Source organism: Lissotriton helveticus, chromosome 3_2 (genome assembly GCF_964261635.1).
Source record: "Lissotriton helveticus chromosome 3_2, aLisHel1.1, whole genome shotgun sequence".
Taxonomy (NCBI): domain Eukaryota; kingdom Metazoa; phylum Chordata; class Amphibia; order Caudata; family Salamandridae; genus Lissotriton; species Lissotriton helveticus.
The window spans coordinates 115,940,071-115,959,948 of NC_136062.1; the positions used below are offsets into that span (position 1 = coordinate 115,940,071).

The 19,878-nt window shown below is 51.8% G+C and overlaps 1 protein-coding gene across 4 annotated transcripts in view; it reads right to left on the bottom strand.

Moving 5' to 3' along the window:
- NEDD4 (NEDD4 E3 ubiquitin protein ligase) overlaps window positions 1-19,878 on the bottom strand; it is a 2,078,892-nt gene that overhangs the window by 646,992 nt on the left and 1,412,022 nt on the right. For all 4 annotated transcript variants that reach the window (XM_078684873.1, XM_078684874.1, XM_078684872.1 and 1 more), the window contains one exon: window positions 15,411-15,476. In XM_078684873.1, the coding sequence (XP_078540999.1) occupies window positions 15,411-15,476 (66 nt within the window). The remainder of the gene's footprint in view (window positions 1-15,410; window positions 15,477-19,878) is intronic.

Below are 19,878 nucleotides of genomic sequence, written 5' to 3' on the forward strand. Positions count from 1 at the left end.
GTCTCCGGGGTTGAGCGCAGCCAAGACCTGAGCCAGAGTCAACATCTTGAATTTCTCCTTCCGGAGGAAGCGATTGACTTTCATGAGGTCGAAGATGGGTGCAGGCCCCCTTTCTCCTTCTTGGGGACCAGAAAGTAGTGGGAGTAACAACTACATCCTACTTCTGGCCCAGGAACGCGCTCGATGGCCTCCTTAGCCAATTTATTTTTTTATTTATTTATAGGATTTCTAAAGGGCACTATCACCTGACAGGCAAGGAGGCGTAGAACACAGGCCTAGTTCTTAGGGAATAGCCAAGTTTTTAAGTTCTTTCTGAAAGCAAGAAGATCATCATGTTGTCTAAGTGCAATAGGTAGGGTATTCCACAGCCTGGCCGCAGCGACCCCAAATGATCTACCCCCTGCTCTAGCTTTTTTGAAACGGGGGACTTTTATAAGCTTGCCCCCAAAGGAGCGAAACATTCTGTAAGGAACGTACCATTCAAATTTTCGCTGGAAAGAGGCAGGTCCCTTCCCATGTAGAGCCTTAAATACTAGGCACAGGGACTTAAATTTAATTCTCTGTCTCACAGGGAGCCAGTGCAACTCCGCCAGTGCTCCAGAGGCAGAAGACCTCCTCGGCCAGCCTAGTACCAGTTTGGCCGCGGCAGATTGCATCGCTGTAACAAGTCTAAAAGGAATGTGGGGGATTCAAGGAGCAGGGCATTACAATAGTCCGCCCGACTAAGAATCGTGCTGCGTGCTATCAGGACCCGGGCTTGGTGGGGTAAAAGAGGAAAGATCTTACTCAACGAATGAATAATAGCCAGGCAGCAACTCACCACCTCCAAGGAGAGGTTACAATCAAATGTTACCCCCAGGTTATGCACTGTCCTGACCGACTGGCCAGGATTGGGGAACTCTGGGGGCCAAAGGTTCCTGGACGGCCCTGCTGTGTGCCTGCGCACCTCAAAATGCATCAGCTCTGTTTTGTCTATGTTGAACTGTAATGAATTCTCCCTCAACCACTGTGACATATCTTCTAAACATCCATGGAACCCTTCACTGAGATGGACTGCTCTCCCTCTAGGGAGAGAATGAGTTGCGTATCATCAGCGTAATTGATTACCTTGATGTTATATCGCTTGATGATCACCAGCAAGGGTCTCAAGTAGACATTTAAAAGAATGGGGCTGATGGCCGAGCCCTGAGGTACCCCATGTAGAACCTGAGTGGAGGCAGATTGGTAAGGGGGAAGAGACCGCCTGTTGTCTCCCTGAGAGAAAAGAGTGGAACCACGTAAGGGCCACTCCAGTCACTCCCACCTCTCTCAACCGGCTCAGAAGGATGTTGTGGTTGACCGTATCGAAGGCGGCAGACAGGTCCAGCAGAATCAGCACAGCTGCCAGACCCCTGTCTGCGCGCCCCCGAAGCTCATCCATTACGGTCACCAATGCAGTCTCAGTACCATGAGCCGGTCGGAACTCAAACTGCACCTCCTCCAGATGTTTAGCCTGTTCTAAATGCGCGGACAGTGTGCCACTTACCACCTGTTCAACTATTTTGGCCGGAAAAGGGAGAAGGGATATTGGTCTAAAGTTTTTTAGACATTCTGGATCAAGGGAGGATTTTTTTAGCAATGGCGTTACTAACGCCTCCTTCCATTGGCTTGGCACCACCCCATCTGCAAGAGACTGATTACAGATCTTACACAGTAGTGGAAAGAGTTCTGCCCTGAACTCCTTCCAAATTTTACAAGGCAATGGGTCCAGGGGAGAGCCAGACACGATACTGTCTGCTAACTTGTAAAAATCCTCAATCTGTAGAAGGGGAAATTCCGAAAGTGCCCCCCAGGGCAACCTCCACCATACTGTCACTCTCTGCCACCTCACCCATGTCTTTAGTGAGGGATAGCTGCTCATTCACTACTTTCAACGGAGAGGAGGTCTTCTCCAACTCCTCAATGATGTTAGCGACCTTATCGCGGAAAAAGTCAGCGAGACTATCGCAGAGCCTCTGGGATGGCAGGAATTAATTTTTACAACATTCAGGTTTAGTCAGGCTGTTAAGGATTTTAAAAATGCAGCGGGAGCTATTTGAAGCCCTGAGTATTATTGCGACGAAGAAATCAGCCTTCGCTTTCTTGATAACCTTTCTATATTCCACAATCTTTGCTCTCCAAGCCTTTTTATCCTCAACTAGATATTTCCGCCTCCAAGTTCTCTCGGCCCGATTAAACTCAAGGTTTAGTTTTTTCAACTCCTCCCCAAACCAGGGGAAAGATGGCCTCCCGCTGCTCTGAAAGGACTTGCGAGGCACAATGGAGTCCAGGGTAAAAGTGATCTTTTTACAGAGAGCGTTGTAGTTCTCATCCGCCTGGGCCTCCGGCAAGAGGCAGTCTTCCACTGAGAACACTTCCTCAAGACCAAGAGGGTTGTGACTTTCTGTTGGAGAAGCGCAAAGTGATCCCCGACATGCGGTGGAACTGAGGTGGCATGGCTGGGGGGGCAGACTCGAAGGGGAGGGAGTAGCGCCAACGGACAATTTGCAGTACCACCTGTCCGAAGTGACAGAACGCCAGTGGAGGACGTGATGTTGAATCCTGCTGCCCACTGGCGTGGGGTGCACCCCAAAGCTCGGACTAGGAAGGCTTTGAGGCGGATGCTGCGGGAGCGGAGGTGGTCTGACCCGCACGCTGGCCCCCTGTGCCGCCACCGCAGTCACCAAGCCCGAGCTGATGTTGGTTCTGCGTAGGCTTCTGGCTGAAAAAAGTGTAGGGGCGCCCCTTCTGTAGCCACGAAAGGAAGGAAAGGTAGATGTGGGCGAACGTGTGGTGGAGAGATCCAAGGACTTGGCCATAGCCCGAGAGTCCTTGAAATGCTCCAGCGCACTGTCTGCCTTATCACCAAACAGGCGAGTTCCATCAAAAGCATGTCCATAAGGGAACTTTGGACATCCCTTGAAAACCCTGTGGACTGCAGCCAGGTGTGGCAACGTAGGGCCACCGTTGTGGAGATTGCCCTACCCAAAGAGTCCGTGTTGCCCAGCCCACACCGGATGGCGAACTTTGCGGCGTCCTTCCCCTCTACAACAGCTTGGGAAAGTACAGCCTGAACCTCCTCCGGGCACTGGGGCAGTGTCTGCGCCACCGTGTCCCACACAGCATGAGAGTAGCGGTCCAAGAGGCATGCGGTGTTGACTGACCGCAGCCCCAAGCTAGCAGAGGAAAATAATTTCTTGCCAGCTTCTTTGATTCCTTATCCAGCGTGGCGGTAGGGAATGCGCTTTGGGAAGTGGAGGCCTGGATGACCAGGCTCTCCGAAGTCAGATGGTTCGTTAAAAAAGCGGGGTCACCCGGTGCCGGGCAATGACGCCTGGCCACGTTCATATCTACAGGAACCCCTGTGGCTGGTCTAGACCAGGTGCCCATCAAAACATCAGTCAAAGCATCATTGAACGGAAGCAGAGGTTCCATAGAACTTGTCGCCGGCTGAAGTACTTCAGTAAGGAGGTTTGTTTTGAAAGTGACAGTAGGCAGATCAAGGTCAAGGGCCTCAGCTGCTCTACGGAGCACCACAGTATATGTGACGCCCTCCTCCATGACAGCGGGAGGAGACAGAAAACCAGGCTCAGAGGAGAGGTCAAGGCCACCTGCATCCTCCGATTCCTCCGCTCATTCCTGTTCAGACTTGCACTGCCATGTAAGAGGGTCCTCAGACCCCTCCCAGTCCTCCACGGCCCGAGGCTCAGGCTGCTGCAGTAGGGGTGGAACAGGGGAATACATATGATCCGGCTCCATGTCCCAATTAGGTTCCCAAGCCAGAGCATAATTGTCCGGACTTCGACCCCGAGGAGCGACGACGATGGCTCCGCGGTCGGTCCCTTGAGCGACACCTGGACAACGAACGGCGCAGAGAGGACTGCCGGGCCTCCAGCAGCTTTCGTGACCACTCCCGCAAAGCCTTCGGAGCCATGGCCAGACAGTCAGAACATGACCGGGAGTCATGGTCGCGCTCCAGACAGTAGTGACAAACGCCGTGGGGGTCGGCCACGGACATTGTACGGTGACAGCCCTCGCAGGATTTAAACCCAGGCATCCCTACGTGGCACCAGGAGTCAAGATTCCAAAGAAGTAGAGACAAAAGTCTCAAAAAAGTTAGTCAAAAAGTGACTAGGGTACGCGCTCTAACCGGATCTGCGCTTGCTGCCGCGGAAAAAGAAAGAACTGACGTCGGCGCACATGGGTGGCGCCTAAGTAGTCTCTGTGACGTCATCTTGTTGCTTACGATGCCAGCGACGGACACGGAGTCGCACAACGCCACCTACTGAGGCGCAGGGGAAAAACTTTCCAGAACCTGTCTGACGCCTGGTGATATTCTAAGGTAAGGAATCTATCACTAACGTGTCTCTTTCAGATTAATCTTTTACCAGTCTTCTTGCTTCTTCTAGTGTATGTAACAAATTGCTCTTTACATTTATTTTTAAGCCAGCTGTATAAACTAGCATGCATTTCTGCTTTAGAGCTTTTAGATTTTGTTACAAATCACTGAATGTGTTAGTTTTTCATATAGTCAGGAATGATACAATCGCACAAGTTACTACTTGTGTAACGATATATCTGTAAGAGACATTAGTTAGTATTAGATTCCTTACCTTAGAATATCCCCAGGCGTCAGACTGGATCCGGAAATTTTTGCGTAGCAGTACCCTTGCGCGTCGGTAGGCATCGTCTGCGGCTCCGCGTCCGTCGTCGGCGTCGTGGGCACCTTGATGACGTCGTCGGAGTACTTAGACGCCGCCTCCGCGTGCTGACGTCAGTTCTTAGATACAGCTTTTCCGCGCCAGAAACGCAGAGCCATGTTAAAAACCAACACTGGTGCCATTGAAACTAGGGCCCTGAAAGGGGACAACCCTAACCCTAGATATTGGTTCGCAGAACGGGGAGGATGGGTGGGTCGGTAAGGAATCTAATACTAACTAATGTCTCTTACAGATATATCGTTACACAAGTAGTAACTTGTGCATCTGAAAGAGACACGTTAGTATTAGATTCCTTACCTTAGAATAGATACCCCAGCAATACCAAACCTGGTGGTGGGTCTGCGAACCAATAATCATACCAGAAAGTCCTGGAGGACGGAACGGCCAAAGAAGCCATCCCTCCAGACTTGGCTGTCCAGGCAGTAGTGTCTTGCAAACGTGTGCAGCGATGCCCACGTAGCCGCCTGACAGATGTCTTGTGAGGGCACACCCCTGCCCAGGGCAGTGGTAGTCGCCGTGGCTCGGGTAGAATGAGCCCGCAATCCAGCAGGAGGCTCCTTCCTAGCCAAGGAGTAGCATGCCTGGATACACAGGATGATGCACCGGGAGATGGTCCTCTTGTGCACCGCTTTCCCCTTCTTCGCGCCCACGTAACCAACAAAGAGTTGGTCTTCCACCCGGAACCGGCGTGTGCGATCCAAGTAGAATGAGAGCGCACGTTTTGGGTCCAGACGGTGGAGCCGCTCTTCCTCTTTAGAGGGATGCGGTGGCGGGAAGAAGGTTGGCAAGGTGATAGACTGCCCGATGTGGAAGGCCATGACAACCTTGGGCAGGAAAGAAGGTTTGGTACGCAGCACCACTTTGTCCGGATGGACAGAAAGGAAAGGTGGAGTACAAGAAAGGGCCTGGAGCTCACTCACTCTCCTGGCAGAGGTGATGGCAACCAGGAAAGCAGTCTTCAAAGTCAGAAGGCGAAGAGGACAGTTGTGAAGTGGCTCAAAGGGAGCGCACATCAGAAATGTAAGAACCAGGTTCAAGTCCCACTGAGGCATCACAAACAGAACAGGAGGAAACGTGTGTGTGATGCCCTTAAGAAATCTATTAACAATAGGGGACTTGAACAAAGAAGGTTGATCAGGCAGCCTGAGAAAGGCTGAAAGGGCAGAAAGGTAGCCCTTGATAGTGCCCAGAGCAGAGCCCTGCTGGGCAAGAGAAAGAAGGAAGAGAAGGACCTCAGAAAGAGGGGCATTGAGGGGATCCACAGCCTTTGCTGTGCACCATGCCACAAATCTGTTCCACCTGCAGGCGTATACCGACTTTGTGGAGGGACGCCTGGCTGCCAGAATGATGTTACAAACTTCAGGAGGCAAGTCAAATGGCCTCAACTGTCGCCGCTCAATCTCCAAGCATGGAGGTGGAGACTGGACAGGTTCGGGTGGAGGACCGTCCCCTGCTGCTGCGACAGAATGTCCTCCTGAAGAGGCAGACGAACCGGGGGATCGACTGACATACTGAGTAGCTCTGGATACCAGTACCTTCTCGCCCAGTCTGGAGCCACAAGGATGACTTGGGCCCGGTCGCGCTTGATCTTCTTCAGCACTCTGGGCAGAAGTGGTATAGGCGGAAAGGCGTACAACAGACCGCAACTCCACTCGCGACGAAAAGCGTCTCCGAGCGAGTGCCGCCTTGGAAATTCCAACGCGCAGAACTGATGACATTGCGCGTTCTCTTCGGTGGCGAATAGATCTAACCAAGGCTCTCCCCATCGCTGAAAGAGGCCTTGCGCCACGTCCGAGTTCAGACGCCATTCGTGATCCATCATGCACCGACGACTGAGCTCGTCCGCCCTGGCGTTCAGAGTACCTGCCAGGTGTTGAGCCACCAGGGTCACGCCCTGGCGTTCCAGCCATTGCCAAAGGCGAAGAGCCTCTTGACAAAGGATCCACGACCCCACCCCGCCTTGTTTGTTGCAGTACCACATGGCGGTGGTGTTGTCCGTGAATACCTGAACTACACTCCCCCAGACAGAGGGGAGTAATGCCTTCAGTGCCAGACGAATCGCCCGGAGCTCCAACAGGTTGATGTGGAGCCGGGTCTCCGCCGGAGACCAGAGGCCTCTGATCTCCGCCTCTCCCATGTGGCCTCCCCAGCCCTGGAGGGACGCGTCCGTCACAACTACGTGCTCCGGTTGGGGAAGGGAGAGGGATCTGCCGCTGACCCAATCGCGGTCCGTAAGCCACCACTGCAGCTGTCTCGCAGTGCCCTCCGAGATCAGGACCTGGTCGGATAGGTTGCCCTGATGCTGGGCCCACTGAAACTTCAGGTCCCACTGCAGAGCCCGCATCCGCCACCTGGCGTGATGCACCAGTAGGATGCAGGAGGCCATCAGCCCCAGAAGCCGCAGCGTCAACCTGACCGAAACCCAGGGTAACGGCTGAAAGATGGGAATCAGAGCCTGAATATCCCGGACCCGCTGTTCGGGCGGATAAACCCGAAACCGCGCCGAGTCCAGAACTGCTCCGATGAAGAGGAGCTTCTGAGAGGGGCACAGGTGTGACTTCGGCACATTGATGGAGAACCCCAGCTGGTGCAGGAGGTCTGCCGTCGTCTGGAGGTGGCTGACGACTGTCTGGGGCGAGCCCGCCTTCAACAACCAGTCGTCAAGGTAGGGGGAAGACTGAAACCCCTAACCTGCGCAGATGAGCTGCGACCACCGCCATCACCTTTGTGAACACCCGTGGGGCGCTGGTGAGGCCGAAGGGGAGCACGGTAAATTGAAAGTGCTCGTGGCCAACCATGAACCGCAGGTAGCGCCGGTGGCCAGGCAGGACGGGGATATGAAAGTAAGCGTCCTGCAAGTCCAACGCTACCATCCAGTCTCCTGGGTCCAGGGCAGCCAGGACCTGAGCCAGTGTCAGCATCTTGAACTTCTCCTTCCGGAGGAAGCCGTTGACGTTCCTTAGGTCCAAGATAGGGCGTAGGCCCCCTTTGCCCTTCTTGGTTACCAGAAAGTAGTGGGAGCAGCAACCACACCCTACTTCTGGCCCAGGAACGCGCTCGATGGCCCCCTTGGCCAAGAGGGCCATAACTTCCTCCTGCAGAAGTCACAAATGATCCCCCGATACACGGTGGTTCTGCGGTGGCATGGCTGGAGGAGTCGCCTCGAAGGGGAGGGAGTAGCCCCTTCGGACGATTTGCAGCACCCACCTGTCCGATGTGACAGTGCACCAGTGGAGGTGGTGATGGCGAACCCTGCCCCCCACTGGCGTCACATGGGCCTGAAAGCACGGACTAGGAGGGTTTTGAGGCGGATGCTGCGGGGAAAGGTGTGGACTGACCTCGCCCCTGCCCCCGACCGCCCGGACGGCGGTTCCCACGGCCGCCACCGCGTTGGGTATTGCCCTGCGGAGCGTGGCTGGCGGCGCGTGTGGGCGCACCCCTTCCGTGGCCACGAAAGGAGTGAAAGGCAGCCGATTGCTGGCGCTGGCCCGAGAGGCCCAAGGACTTGGCCGTAGCCCTGGAGTCCTTAAAGCGCTCAAGCGCATGGTCTGCCTTGTCGCCAAAGAGGCGACGGCCATCGAACGGCATGTCCATGAGTGTGTTCTGGACATCTGCCAAGAAGTTGGCAGACCTCAGCCAGGCGTGGCGTCTGACCGCCACAGTCGTTGCCATCGCTCTACCTAGCGAGTCGGTGGTATCCAGCCCACACATGATGGAATACTTGGCTGCATCCCGGCCCTCCACAAGGGCTTGGCCGAGTTTGGCCCGTACCTCCAACGGACACTCTGGCAGCACCTCCGCGACCTTATCCCACACAGAGTGGGTGTAACGTCCCAAGAGGCAGGCGGTGTTGGAAGACCGCAGGCCCAGATTAAGGGATGAGAAGATCTTCTTCCCATACTGGTCATACCTCTTGGATTCCCTGTCCGGCGGGGCCGACGGGAATGCGGTCTGGGAATTGGAGGCCTGGATGACCAGGCTCTCGGGGGTAGGGTGGGAGGACAGGAAACATGGGTCGCCCGGGGCTGGGCGGTGGCGTCTGGCCACGTTCCTATCTACGGGCGAACCCTTAGCGGGCTTGGACCAAGTGCCCAGAAGAACGTCGGTCAAGGCCTCATTAAAGGGCAGCAGAGGCTCGGCCGAGCTTGACTGCGGTTTAAGGACCTCAGTGAGGAGGTTAGTCCTCACGGCCGCGACGGGGAGCTCAAGGCCCAAGGCCTTGGCAGCCCTCATCAGCACCACACCATATGTTGCCCCCTCCTCCGAAGCCACGGTAGGAGGGGAGACAAAACCAGTGTCTGGAGAGGTGTCCAGGCCACTGGCCTCCCCAAGGTCTCCTGTCCAGTCCTCGTGAGACTGACACTCTCTGGTCAGAGGGTCCTCAGACCCCTCCCAGTCCTCATCACCCATCTCCTGAAACTCAGGGTTCTCAACTAATGGGGCCTGTTCATAGAAGTAAAACTCTCCAAACGATGTCTGGATTGGCGCCCATCGGGGCCGTCCCGGCGCCGGAACAGGAACGAAGGTGGAACCGGGGACGGCGCCGCCCGAGGACGGCTCCGGAGGCGACACCGGAGGGTCCGACGCCGGGGAGGTCGTAAGGTCCACCGGCGACGAACCAGATCCCGAAGGAGGTCCAGCGGCGTCTGGCCCGAAGGCGCCGGCGACGCTGCAACAACTGAACCCCTCGGCGCCGGGCCCTAAGGCGCCGGCGGCGTCGGGATTACGGGTACCTGCGGCGCCGGGCCCGAAGGCGTCGGCGGCGCCGGGGCCGTAGCACCCGACGGCGTCGGGCAGATCCCCCCGACCCGCTAGGGGTCCCAGACGGGTCCGCTGGGCCCGAAGGCGCCGCGGAGCCCGTCGGAGGAGAGAGTTTCCTCATGGCCATGAGGAAGCGCTCGACCTCCTCCGGCGTCGCGTTGAGCCCAGGGACCGTAGGGTATGGGGCTGGACGCGGCGCCCGCGACTCCGTCGGAGCCGCGTGGGTGGTGTCACCCGAACCCCCGGCCGCATCGTGCGAGCGTCGGGGGGAGTCCGAAGAGCGATGACGCCGCTTGGACTTCTTGTGCCGCTTACCTGACGACGACTTCGACCCGGAGGAGTGCGGCCTACTCTCGGAACTGTGGTGGCTCCGAGCCCGCGACCTGTCCCTCGACCTCCCATGGGATCGGGACCTCTCGCGGCACGGGACCGACTGCCGGATTTCAAGCCGCCTGCAGGACCGCTCCCGTCTGGCTTTCGAAGAGAGGGCCCGGCAGTCGGAGCAGGCCTTGTCGTCGTGGTCGACGCCGAGACAAGATAAACACACGCGGTGAGGATCCGTGACCGACATCAGGCGGTCGCAATCATCGCAGTGCTTAAAGCCGGGCATCCCTACGGCACCGTCGGAGTCGAAAGACTTCGAGAACAATCAAAAGTGATCAAAAAGTTAGTCAAAAAATGACTATGGTTACTGCTTTTTCCAGATCTGCGCTTGCTGGCGCGGAAAAAAGAAGAACTGACGTCAGCACGCGGAGGCGGCGTCTAAGTACTCCGACGACGTCATCATGGCGCCCACGACGGACGCGGAGCCGCAGACGACGCCTACCGATGCGCAAGGGTACTGCTACGCAAAAATTTCCGGATCCAGTCTCACGCCTGGGGATATTCTAAGGTAAGGAATCTAATACTAACGTGTCTCTTTCAGATATAGGATTCTAAAAATGGAAGTGGAAATGGAAGTCGCTAGTTTGTCAAATGTCCTATACAATGTCTGTTGTTATAGTTTAGGAATCTAGCTATGAGCTTCATTGTAGATGTTCCTAGAGGGGGTGTTGGGAACCAGTGCTCTCTGGGCTCTTTCTACTGTAATCATTGATGAGAGAGCCTGGGGTTTAAGAACTTCCATGATCCAGTTGTCAAGGAATGAGTTTGTTGACATTCCTTCGGTCCTTTCAGAAAATCCTATAAATCTCAGATTATTCCTTCTGGAGCAGCCCTGTGCATCCTATAATTTGTTTTCCACAATTTTTATTAACATTGTCAATGTCGCCACCATTTCTTTTAAGATGCTTGTAGGAAGGTAGATCCCTGACTATGGTTGCCCCCAACTTTTTGCCTGGTGTTTTGCTGGTTTTCTGACTTAGTTGACCTGGGGCCCTGCTATTCAGGACCCCAGGCCTACTGCTCTCTCTGTAAAATGGATTCCATGTACCTTAGGTACATATCTAATTGGATACTGAGTCACCTTATCAGTCCCTGTACAGTGTACCTTAGGTGCCCAGGGCATAGGTGTACCCAGGGCCTACCAGGGGCTGCAGCCTGTATTATGCCACCCCTGGCTGGCCATCCAAATCTGACACAACTGGCTGCTTGACAGCTGGGGCAAAGTGGTGTACTCACCCTCTGCTGTAGATATAGTATTCCTATATCTAAACCTAAATGGACACACAGATCTCCTATCAGTCACTCCTATGGCAGGCCTTGACAATCCTGAAGGCAGAGTGCTTGGAATCGTGTGAGATAGTGCTCTGGCATGAGCTGAGCCTGTCTGCGGCTTTCGGGATCCATCCCTTAGCCGTTCCCATGATATCGCATACCATATGCTCTTAAGTGCATTATAATCCTCGCGGTTATATGCCAACTCTGGTATCGCTTTATCAAAACATGTCGAGTAAGGTGTCATACGAATTGGAATACTAACCCCTCGCCAATTCTGGCGACGGGGTTAGCATTCCACCCTTCTAGAGGGACACGACATGTATGTAACCTGTAACCCCGGTTAAAGTCAGACAGAGCCTTAGCTCCACAAAATGGATGCTGCCACCGAGACACAAGTCTGCCCTCCTGCTGCTGGGAGTCCTCCCAGCCCAGGAGGCAAGGACAAAGGGTTTCCTGCCCGGGGCGGTGCCAGCACCGTCCCAGACAGGATTTTGTGTATCCTAGGTAGGCAGGGCTTTAGAGGAAGGTGACTGCAAGTGGCACCCCGGTGCTCACTGTGCATAGGCCGGCTGGAACCAGTTCCAGGGGCACTCCAGCCCCTGATCTGGGGAAAGCCCGCCAAAGGAGAGGGGTGTAACCACCCCCCTCCTAGTCCCACCCATAGGGCAGGACTTAGTCGCGTGCCAGCCCCTTTTTGCAGGATAAAGGTAGGAACTGGCCCCCTTCCAAATTAGATCAATCTTTGAATCCTGAACCGACCTTCTACACGAAGAACTCAAGACTCTCCCCAAGATTTCTCCCTTGTGACTAAGGAGTAGTCACCCTGCAGCAGCAGGCACCAACCAAGCATCGCGGTTTGTTGCCAGTCTCTCCTCCGGATCAAGACTGCTCCAGCACGACGAGAACCAGCTTCCCTGGCACCTCTGACCTCAACCTACATCATCAGCCCAGCTGTGATCCGTGGGTGCGACGAGACCTCGAGGGACCGGCATTCTTCAGAACTGCACGACGCTTGTCCAGCACGACCACCGAGTGACCCTCGACTGAGTGCTTTGGGGTAAGAGAAGCCCCGACCCTGAGCAGCTCCAGCACCGAAGTTCAGCTCCCCTGCATCCACGAGATCTGCGTGGGGCCCTTCTGCTTTTTGCTGCTCACCGCGTTGTCCAGGTCACTTGCCCGTTGGCTAGTGGCCCTCTGACGACGAACTCTAACGACAAACACCGCTGGTCTGGTTGCTCCAGACTGGCCCTTGCTTCCCTTCTTCAGAGAAGCACCCTGGACCCTCCTGGTCCACTCAAGACGCCATTTTAGGTCCACCACGTGAGCCTTGCATTTGCCAAGACTTGTTGCCCAATCCTGGGTCCAGCGACGTCGACAGCAAGTACCTTCGTGGGACAGCCCGCACCTCCATCCTGGTCGCCGACAACGCCTCCTGGTCCGAGAGACTGCAGAGCCCAGCAGCGCCCACTCACCTGGCTGAGGTGACTTCGTCCGGTGCCATCCTGGTGCCCACCTAAATCACTGGCTAGTGATTCAGAACTTGGTCCCCTCTGCTTACAGGTTTCTTCTTCCCTGATCCAGGCTTGGATCACCACGAACTCCTTCACTGGCCGCCTGCCAGCAACTTCTTCCTTCAGGCTCCTGGATCTTCAACGAGGGTTTCCGACGCAACTTGAACCCTATGCAGCCGCAGCCCCTGGGCTAGGTAAACTGAGTACTCCGGTGCTCCAGCATAGTCCAACACCCTAAGTGTTCGGATCCACCCTTGTTTTCGACCCACCTAGTCGGGTTCGCCCGAGAACAGTAACTTTGTGAAGTGCTAGTATCCATAGACTTGTTCCCGCATTACGCGTGAGAGTTCCCACTCTGCACACGGCGTCCCTAGGCCTCCTGCTTCTAATCCAAGGGTTCAGCATTGTAGGCCTAGCGTTTCTACAGTCTAGAAAAGTATTAATTACCTGCTAGTAACTTCGCATTCCACTTCTTGTGTATATGGTTTTTCGTGCCCCTCGGGCATTTGTGTAAATTGTGCGACTTTAGGTATTTCTTTAAGAGTTTTGTTGTGTGCTTAGCTCCCTGTCTCATAAAGAGCCAGGGTAGTCTTGTTATAAATAAATACACTTTATTTTTGATAACAACTTGTGTGGTGTCCTTTCACTTGGTGTTCAAGGGGTAATGTGATGGTAAAACAGTTGGCTTAACACGCCCTCTAGAGTCTTAGCCTTAGACTGCTCGTATCCATGCTACTAGGATAGCTGGTCTATAAGGTTGACTTACAACCAATCATCAATAAGGGTTGTTTGGACTGATACAGAGTGCTCACTAGAATAGTGAACATTATATATCAGGCCAACTTCTCACAATGCTCACCTCTCTTTGCAAACCTTTGACATCCTTTTTGGTTGTTTGGACTTATTCGACTACTTTTCCTAATTAAGTACGCCAAAGGTCACCTCAATCTTAACTGCATCAATTTTGTTTTCTAGCACTCTCCTTGGGTTTTGTCTGACTAGAAGTAGATCAGGCATCATGGGCTCACTAGATTGATCATTTAAGTTAGTTCAGGGTGAATTACTTGTCTGCCCTTTGAGGCGTGTATTGGCGGGGTTGCATATGGGTAATGGAATTAGTTTGAGCAAGTTTGGCAATTTTGTATTTCTGCATTCTGAGAGGGTTATGTGTGCTTAAACAAAAGGTATACCAGCACAGGTGGTCAACTGCTTGAAACTATCACTTCCAGTAGCTAGTCTCTCTGTCAGTTATAATGGGCAGGTCACTTGCGCCACACCAAAATATTTTTTAATGTATTGCTACTGCGACTGCAAGCAGTATCCAATGTATTAGTGCAGATTGTAATTCGGCGAGGCTGGGTCCAACAGCCAACCTTCCTTCTTATGCATGGTGTGTAGGAAATGTTTTTAAAGCCCTGGGGCAGGCAAACAATGAGCGGGCACTCTTTGTAACAATAACTTGCCAATACTAGGCACAAAGGCTGTGCAGCTACACCAGGCCCTCCCACACCGTCCACAAATCCATGACACAAAAGTTGATCTTGGCATTGCTAGTTTCAGGCTCTCTCATTGGGCGCAGGTGAACCCCCTGCATCCAGTCTTGTGACCTCCCATGGTTCATTATTCTGTCTGAAGCTCAATCCCTGATGAAGGACAGCTCCAATGCAGTAAGAGCATCTGCTGAGCCCTGCAACACTTACCTCTGAGATCTCCTCAGAGCCCCTGTGCCGAGCACCTTTCCAGGGACTAGCCTTGTCTGATTCATGATCCTTTGATGCAGCTCATCACTCAAGCCTTTGCTCTTCTATCTTGGGCCTCACAGTAAGGAGCCATGGTCCCTTCCCCATGTGTGTCGGACGATGACTCAACCTAACGATCCCTTGCTATCACTAGGAGTCTGTTGGGCCTAAAGTGACTCTTGGTGCTCCAATAAGCTCTGGCGCAGCTGGACCCTCAAGGCCTGCCCACACCTGGTCCACCCTTCCACATTACAGGGAGGGGAAGAAATGAACTAGAAATCATTTGATGCAGCTCACCACTCTTCAGGCAGGTCTTGCAGCACCGTCTACCTCTGCTCATCTTGGTCCAACCTTACTTTGGTCCCATTATTTGACAATGGCTCGGTCGACCATTTTCTCACTATCACCAGTATTCTGTTGAGCATAATGGTGGGCTGTACCCAGTTCCATTAAGCCATAGTGTTGTTGAAGTGCAGTGTTGTAGGTAGTTACAAAGTCACAGTCAACTCTTTTTTCTATAATAGGTGATATTACGTACTTTTAAAGCAGCATTGCCTAGGAGTTTCTCTTTAGAGTGTTTTGTTGGTCATCTTGCAAGGCCATGCCCACACTAATAACTTTACTACATTTTAGAATTTCTGGTAATACAATGCATTCTGTGTGTTATGCACAAACAAATAAACATTGTTCATTATCCGGTCAGTACACATGAATACAGCTAAATAATATATTTAATTTTGGTTCTACTCCACAGGAACCATAACAATGTAAAAGAGCATAAAGACACACAAATGTGCAGCACCACAACCGAAAGCTCTGTATCCAGTTTTGGATAATAGTGTTCCCTTGTAGCACTATGGAAACAGAAGCAACAGTTTGCGAATAGTAGAAAATAAGTGTACTAAAAATATATTATCAACTGAATGACGTATAGGGCACAATGTGCGAAAGGCACGTGCTCTGTTTGACTGAAAGCGCTTTTTAGCCAGATATTCACTTACCGTTTTCTTTAACTTCTTTCTGAAATATTCATATTTTCGTTTGTAATCCCTGGAGTAAGGCACAGCCTGTATAGCAAGACAAATATGAGATATATTTAGCAAGGTTCTGCTCACATACATTACAAGCAGCCTGGACAAACTTGTGGATTCAGTTTTGTGTATGTAAAAGCATTTACAAAACACAAATAAGGAAAGTAGCACATTATTTATTGCACCTAGAAAACAAACTTTTAATATAGCTCTTATGATTGCTGAAACCTTATTTCCTTAATGTATTCCTTTGAATTGTAACCTCTCACCCAAAATGGATCTGTGTTGACTTCTCTGGTCTGCTTTGATGATGGAGTTTTGTCGTTTATATATTTGGCTTTTGTCCTGATTTAGCACAGACTAGGAGCTCTAGTGTAAGCTGCAATCAGGGAGAAGCTACCTTAGGACTACATATGTAATATGTAGCTCCAGGGAGGTCACCTGCCAAAAACTTACATAAAGGTCTTTAAGTGAACTTCTTTGCTTCTAGACATTTTTTCATGCAGCAACCAAAGCACTTAGATTTAGAATAACCCACAAACTGGTGAGCGTTAATAATTGGGACAAAGTAGGCAGTTTTAAATAGCTCTATTAATGAAGGAAAAAGAGACCGAAGAGGATAGGTACATGACCCACCAGGGCCATTCACGATTGGTAGACTTGGTCTAAGTGAACTGAAAGGTCGTTGATATGGCAAAGCTAATCAAGTTGAATGAATGTTGATTCTGTAGATTTAATTCTCAATAGAGCAGTGATGACGATTGATCCTTTCAGGCTGCACTGTGCAATTTCTAAGCCAAACAGATACAGACTTGCAATGTTCCAGCTATTTCGCTCATGCCACTGTTTGTTGGTCTTCCTCTGCCATGGGCACCTAGGTACAAACTTGAGTGGAGTTTTGTGAGTTGAAAAGCAGTTGCTGCTGGTGCTTGCAGTAAGTGAATATGATTGCTATATGAAGTGCACAGTTTACGAACAAAGTATTTGATTGCGTTGCTAACACTTTAACATTTAGGGAGTACTTTGGAAACTTGGATACTCCAACTCAGTTGTCAATTATACGCCTAAATATGAATTAGAAACCTGTTAGATGGAAGGAAAGAACAATTGTTACTTACCTGTAAACGGTGGTACTGCAGTATTGGTGTCATTCATAGATTCACATGCTTGAATATTCCCCGTCGTCGAAGTGGGAGCCCCACGGTAAATAAAATAGCAATAAACCAATGATTTATGTATATAAAAACATAATTACATCAATTCCAAAACCATAAATACTTATAAGTACTAAGGTTATCATTAACACATAGGAATACATAGAAGACAAGAAAACATTTATAGCATATACATGTCATTATGTTAGTCCAAACTACAGCCAATCAGGTGCCGGCACCCCTCTACAACCTTCTCCTCAGAGGCTCAGTAGCACAAGAGTGACAAAAGAGTCTAGGAGGAGAAGCGAGCCTCTGAGGGGAGGTGGGTGGGTCGCATGTGAATCTATGAAAGACACCAATACTGGAGAACCACCGTTTATAGGTAAATAACAATTGTTCTTCTCCAGTATTGGGGAGTCTTTCATAGATTCACATGTTTGAATAGAATAGTAAGCAGTAATAGCTGGCCGCAAGACAAAATAGCAGTGCATTAGCATGAAAATGCAATGAAATGACAAACTGTCAGACCAATAATAGTAAAAAGACTGTAGAGGCGGAGGGAAGGTAAGAGGCTCACCTTATTTAAAAAAGATTACGTAGCACCACTTGGCCCACTGCTGTATCAGCTTTGTTGATCGTCTCAAGGCAGTAGTGCTTCGTGAAAGTATGCCTGCTGGACCATGTGGCTGCTCGACATATTTGATGAATCGGCACACCAGCAAACAGGGCAGTAGAGGATGACATCGCCCTGGTGGAATGAGCCCTCACTGTAGACTGAAGAGGCTTGCCAGCCTTCTGATGACAGAAGGAAATAGTGGAAGAAATCCAATGTGCAATAGTTGGCTTGGTAACAGCACGCCCCTTACGCATGTGTCCATAAGCAACAAACAGTTGATCAGACCTACGATGTAGAATTTAAGGCATCTTTTAACGTCCAAAGAATGCGAACGCTGCTCCGCTGGAGATTGGGGATTAGCAAAGAAAGTCTTTAAGAACACTGGTTCATTGAGGTGAAAATCAGTTGGCACCTTAGGCATAAATGCCGGGTTGGTGCGTAGTACAACACAGTCCGATTTGAATTGAAGGAAAGGAGGCTGAATGGTAAAGACGTGGATATCACTCACGCGACGTGAGGAGGTCAAAGCAAGAAGAAGAGCCACCTTCCAGGTCAAAAATTTCAAATCCGCTTTGTGGATTAGCTCAAAAGGCGCCTTCATCAATTGCGTCAAAACGACATTGAGATGCCAGGTAGGAGTACGACGCCGGATAGGCGGGAACATCCTGAACAGCCCCTTGAAGAACTGCCGAATGACTCGGGAAGAGTAGAAAGAGCAAGAACCATCCTGCCGGAAATGAGAGATTGCCGCTAGGAAGACTTTCAAAGTGGAGTGGGAAAGTCCTGATTGAGCCATCTGGAGAAAAAACGGCAGAAGCTGAGCAGGAGAGGAGTGCAAGGGATGGATGTTGGCAGATGCACACCAGTGACAGAACCTTTTCCACTTTAGCTTGTAAGTCTTTACAGTGGACGGAGCTCTCGCATTGGCCAGAACCTCTCTACATGCTGGCGAAATGTTCAAGTGGGCAAATTCAAGGTGTTCAGGTTCCAGGCAGATAATTTGAGAGAGGAGGGGTCCGGATGACAGACCTGACCCTTGTCCATTGTGAGGAGATTCGCTTGAGGACGAAGGAGGATGGGTTTGCACTGTGAGAGAAGCAGCAGTTCCGAGAACCAAGCTTGTTGAGGCCATCTGGGAGCGATCAGGAGAATGTGGCATGGCTGTCTCCGCATCTTCCACAACACTCGAGGAACCAGCGGAATAGCGTAGGCGAACAGATTGCACCAATCCATCAAAAGGGCTTTCCCGCACGACCCTTGATGGGGAAGCCAACTTGCATAAGACTGGCATTTCCGGTTCACAGGGCTCGCAAAAAGATCCAAGTCCGGGCGACCCCACAGCCGAAAGATGAAGTCCAGAGTCGGCTGATGCAACTCCCACTTATGGGTGGAGGACTCGGACCTGCTGAGGGAGTCCGCTAGGATGTTGGAGATGCCTGGTAGGTGTACCGCTGTCAGAGTGATTTGGCGACGGAGTGCCCAGTCCCAGATGCTATGTGCCAGCTGAGAAAGGAGTGGTGACTTGGTGCCGCCCTGCTTGTTTACATAGTGCATACTGGTAGTATTGTCGGTTTGAATGAGCACTGACTCTCCCTGCAGGAGAAGATGGAAAGACTTGAGCGTCAGGAAAATGGTCATTAGTTCCAGTCTGTTGATGTGCCAGGAACGTTGAGACAGGGTCCACTTGCCCTTTATGGATAGCTCCTGAAGATGTGCACCCCAACCTTCCAGGGAGGCATCCGTGGTAAGGACGAGCTCCGGAGCAAAGGTTAGGAAAGAAGTGCGGGCGGCCAGATTTGACGGTTGAGCCCACCATTGGAGAGCGGATCTCATCCGAGCGGTCACCAGGACCAGATCGTTGAAAGAACCAGTGACCTGACGCCACTGTTTGTCCAGTTGCTCCTGAATTGAGCGACTCTTGAGCCTGCAATTTGGGATCAGGGAGATGCAGCAGGACGCCATCCCAAGAAAAGACTTCAATACACAAACAGACCCTTTTGAACGGATGAGAGCCACTAGGCGTAGAATTCGCAGTTGACTTTCGTGAGACATGAATGCCTTTGACAGTGAAGTATCCAGAGTGGCCCTAAGAAAGGTCCTGTATGGAGCTGGATCGACCTGAGAGTTCTCGGTGTTGATGGAGAGACCGAGGGAGTGGAATAGAGTCTGACAGAATCGAGTGTCCAGAAACGCCTGATGATGAGATTGCGACTTGATGAGACAGTTGTCCAGGTAGGGAAAAATTTGAACTCCATTCAAATGTAGATATGCCACCACCGGGGCCAGGACTTTCCTGAAGACGCGAGGGGCGGAGCGAACGAGGAAAGGCAGAACCTTGAATTGAAAGTCTCTGCGCCCTACCCGGAAGCGCAAGTACTTCCGATGTCTTGGAAGTATCGGCACGTGGAAATAAGCGTCCTGTAGATCGATGGTGGTTATGAAATCGTCCTTCGAGAGAAAACTGAGAACTTCTGCGAGTGTGAACATGCGGAAGAATTGCACTTCAGGTACTTGTTCAGTGCTCATAAGTCGAGGATCGGACGCCATTCGCCAGACTTCTTGAGGACGAGGAAAAACCGGGAATAGAATCCCATCCCCTTCTGAGACTTGGGAACCACTTCGATGGCACCTTTCTGAATCATGAGTCAAATTTGTCGAAAGAGCTCCC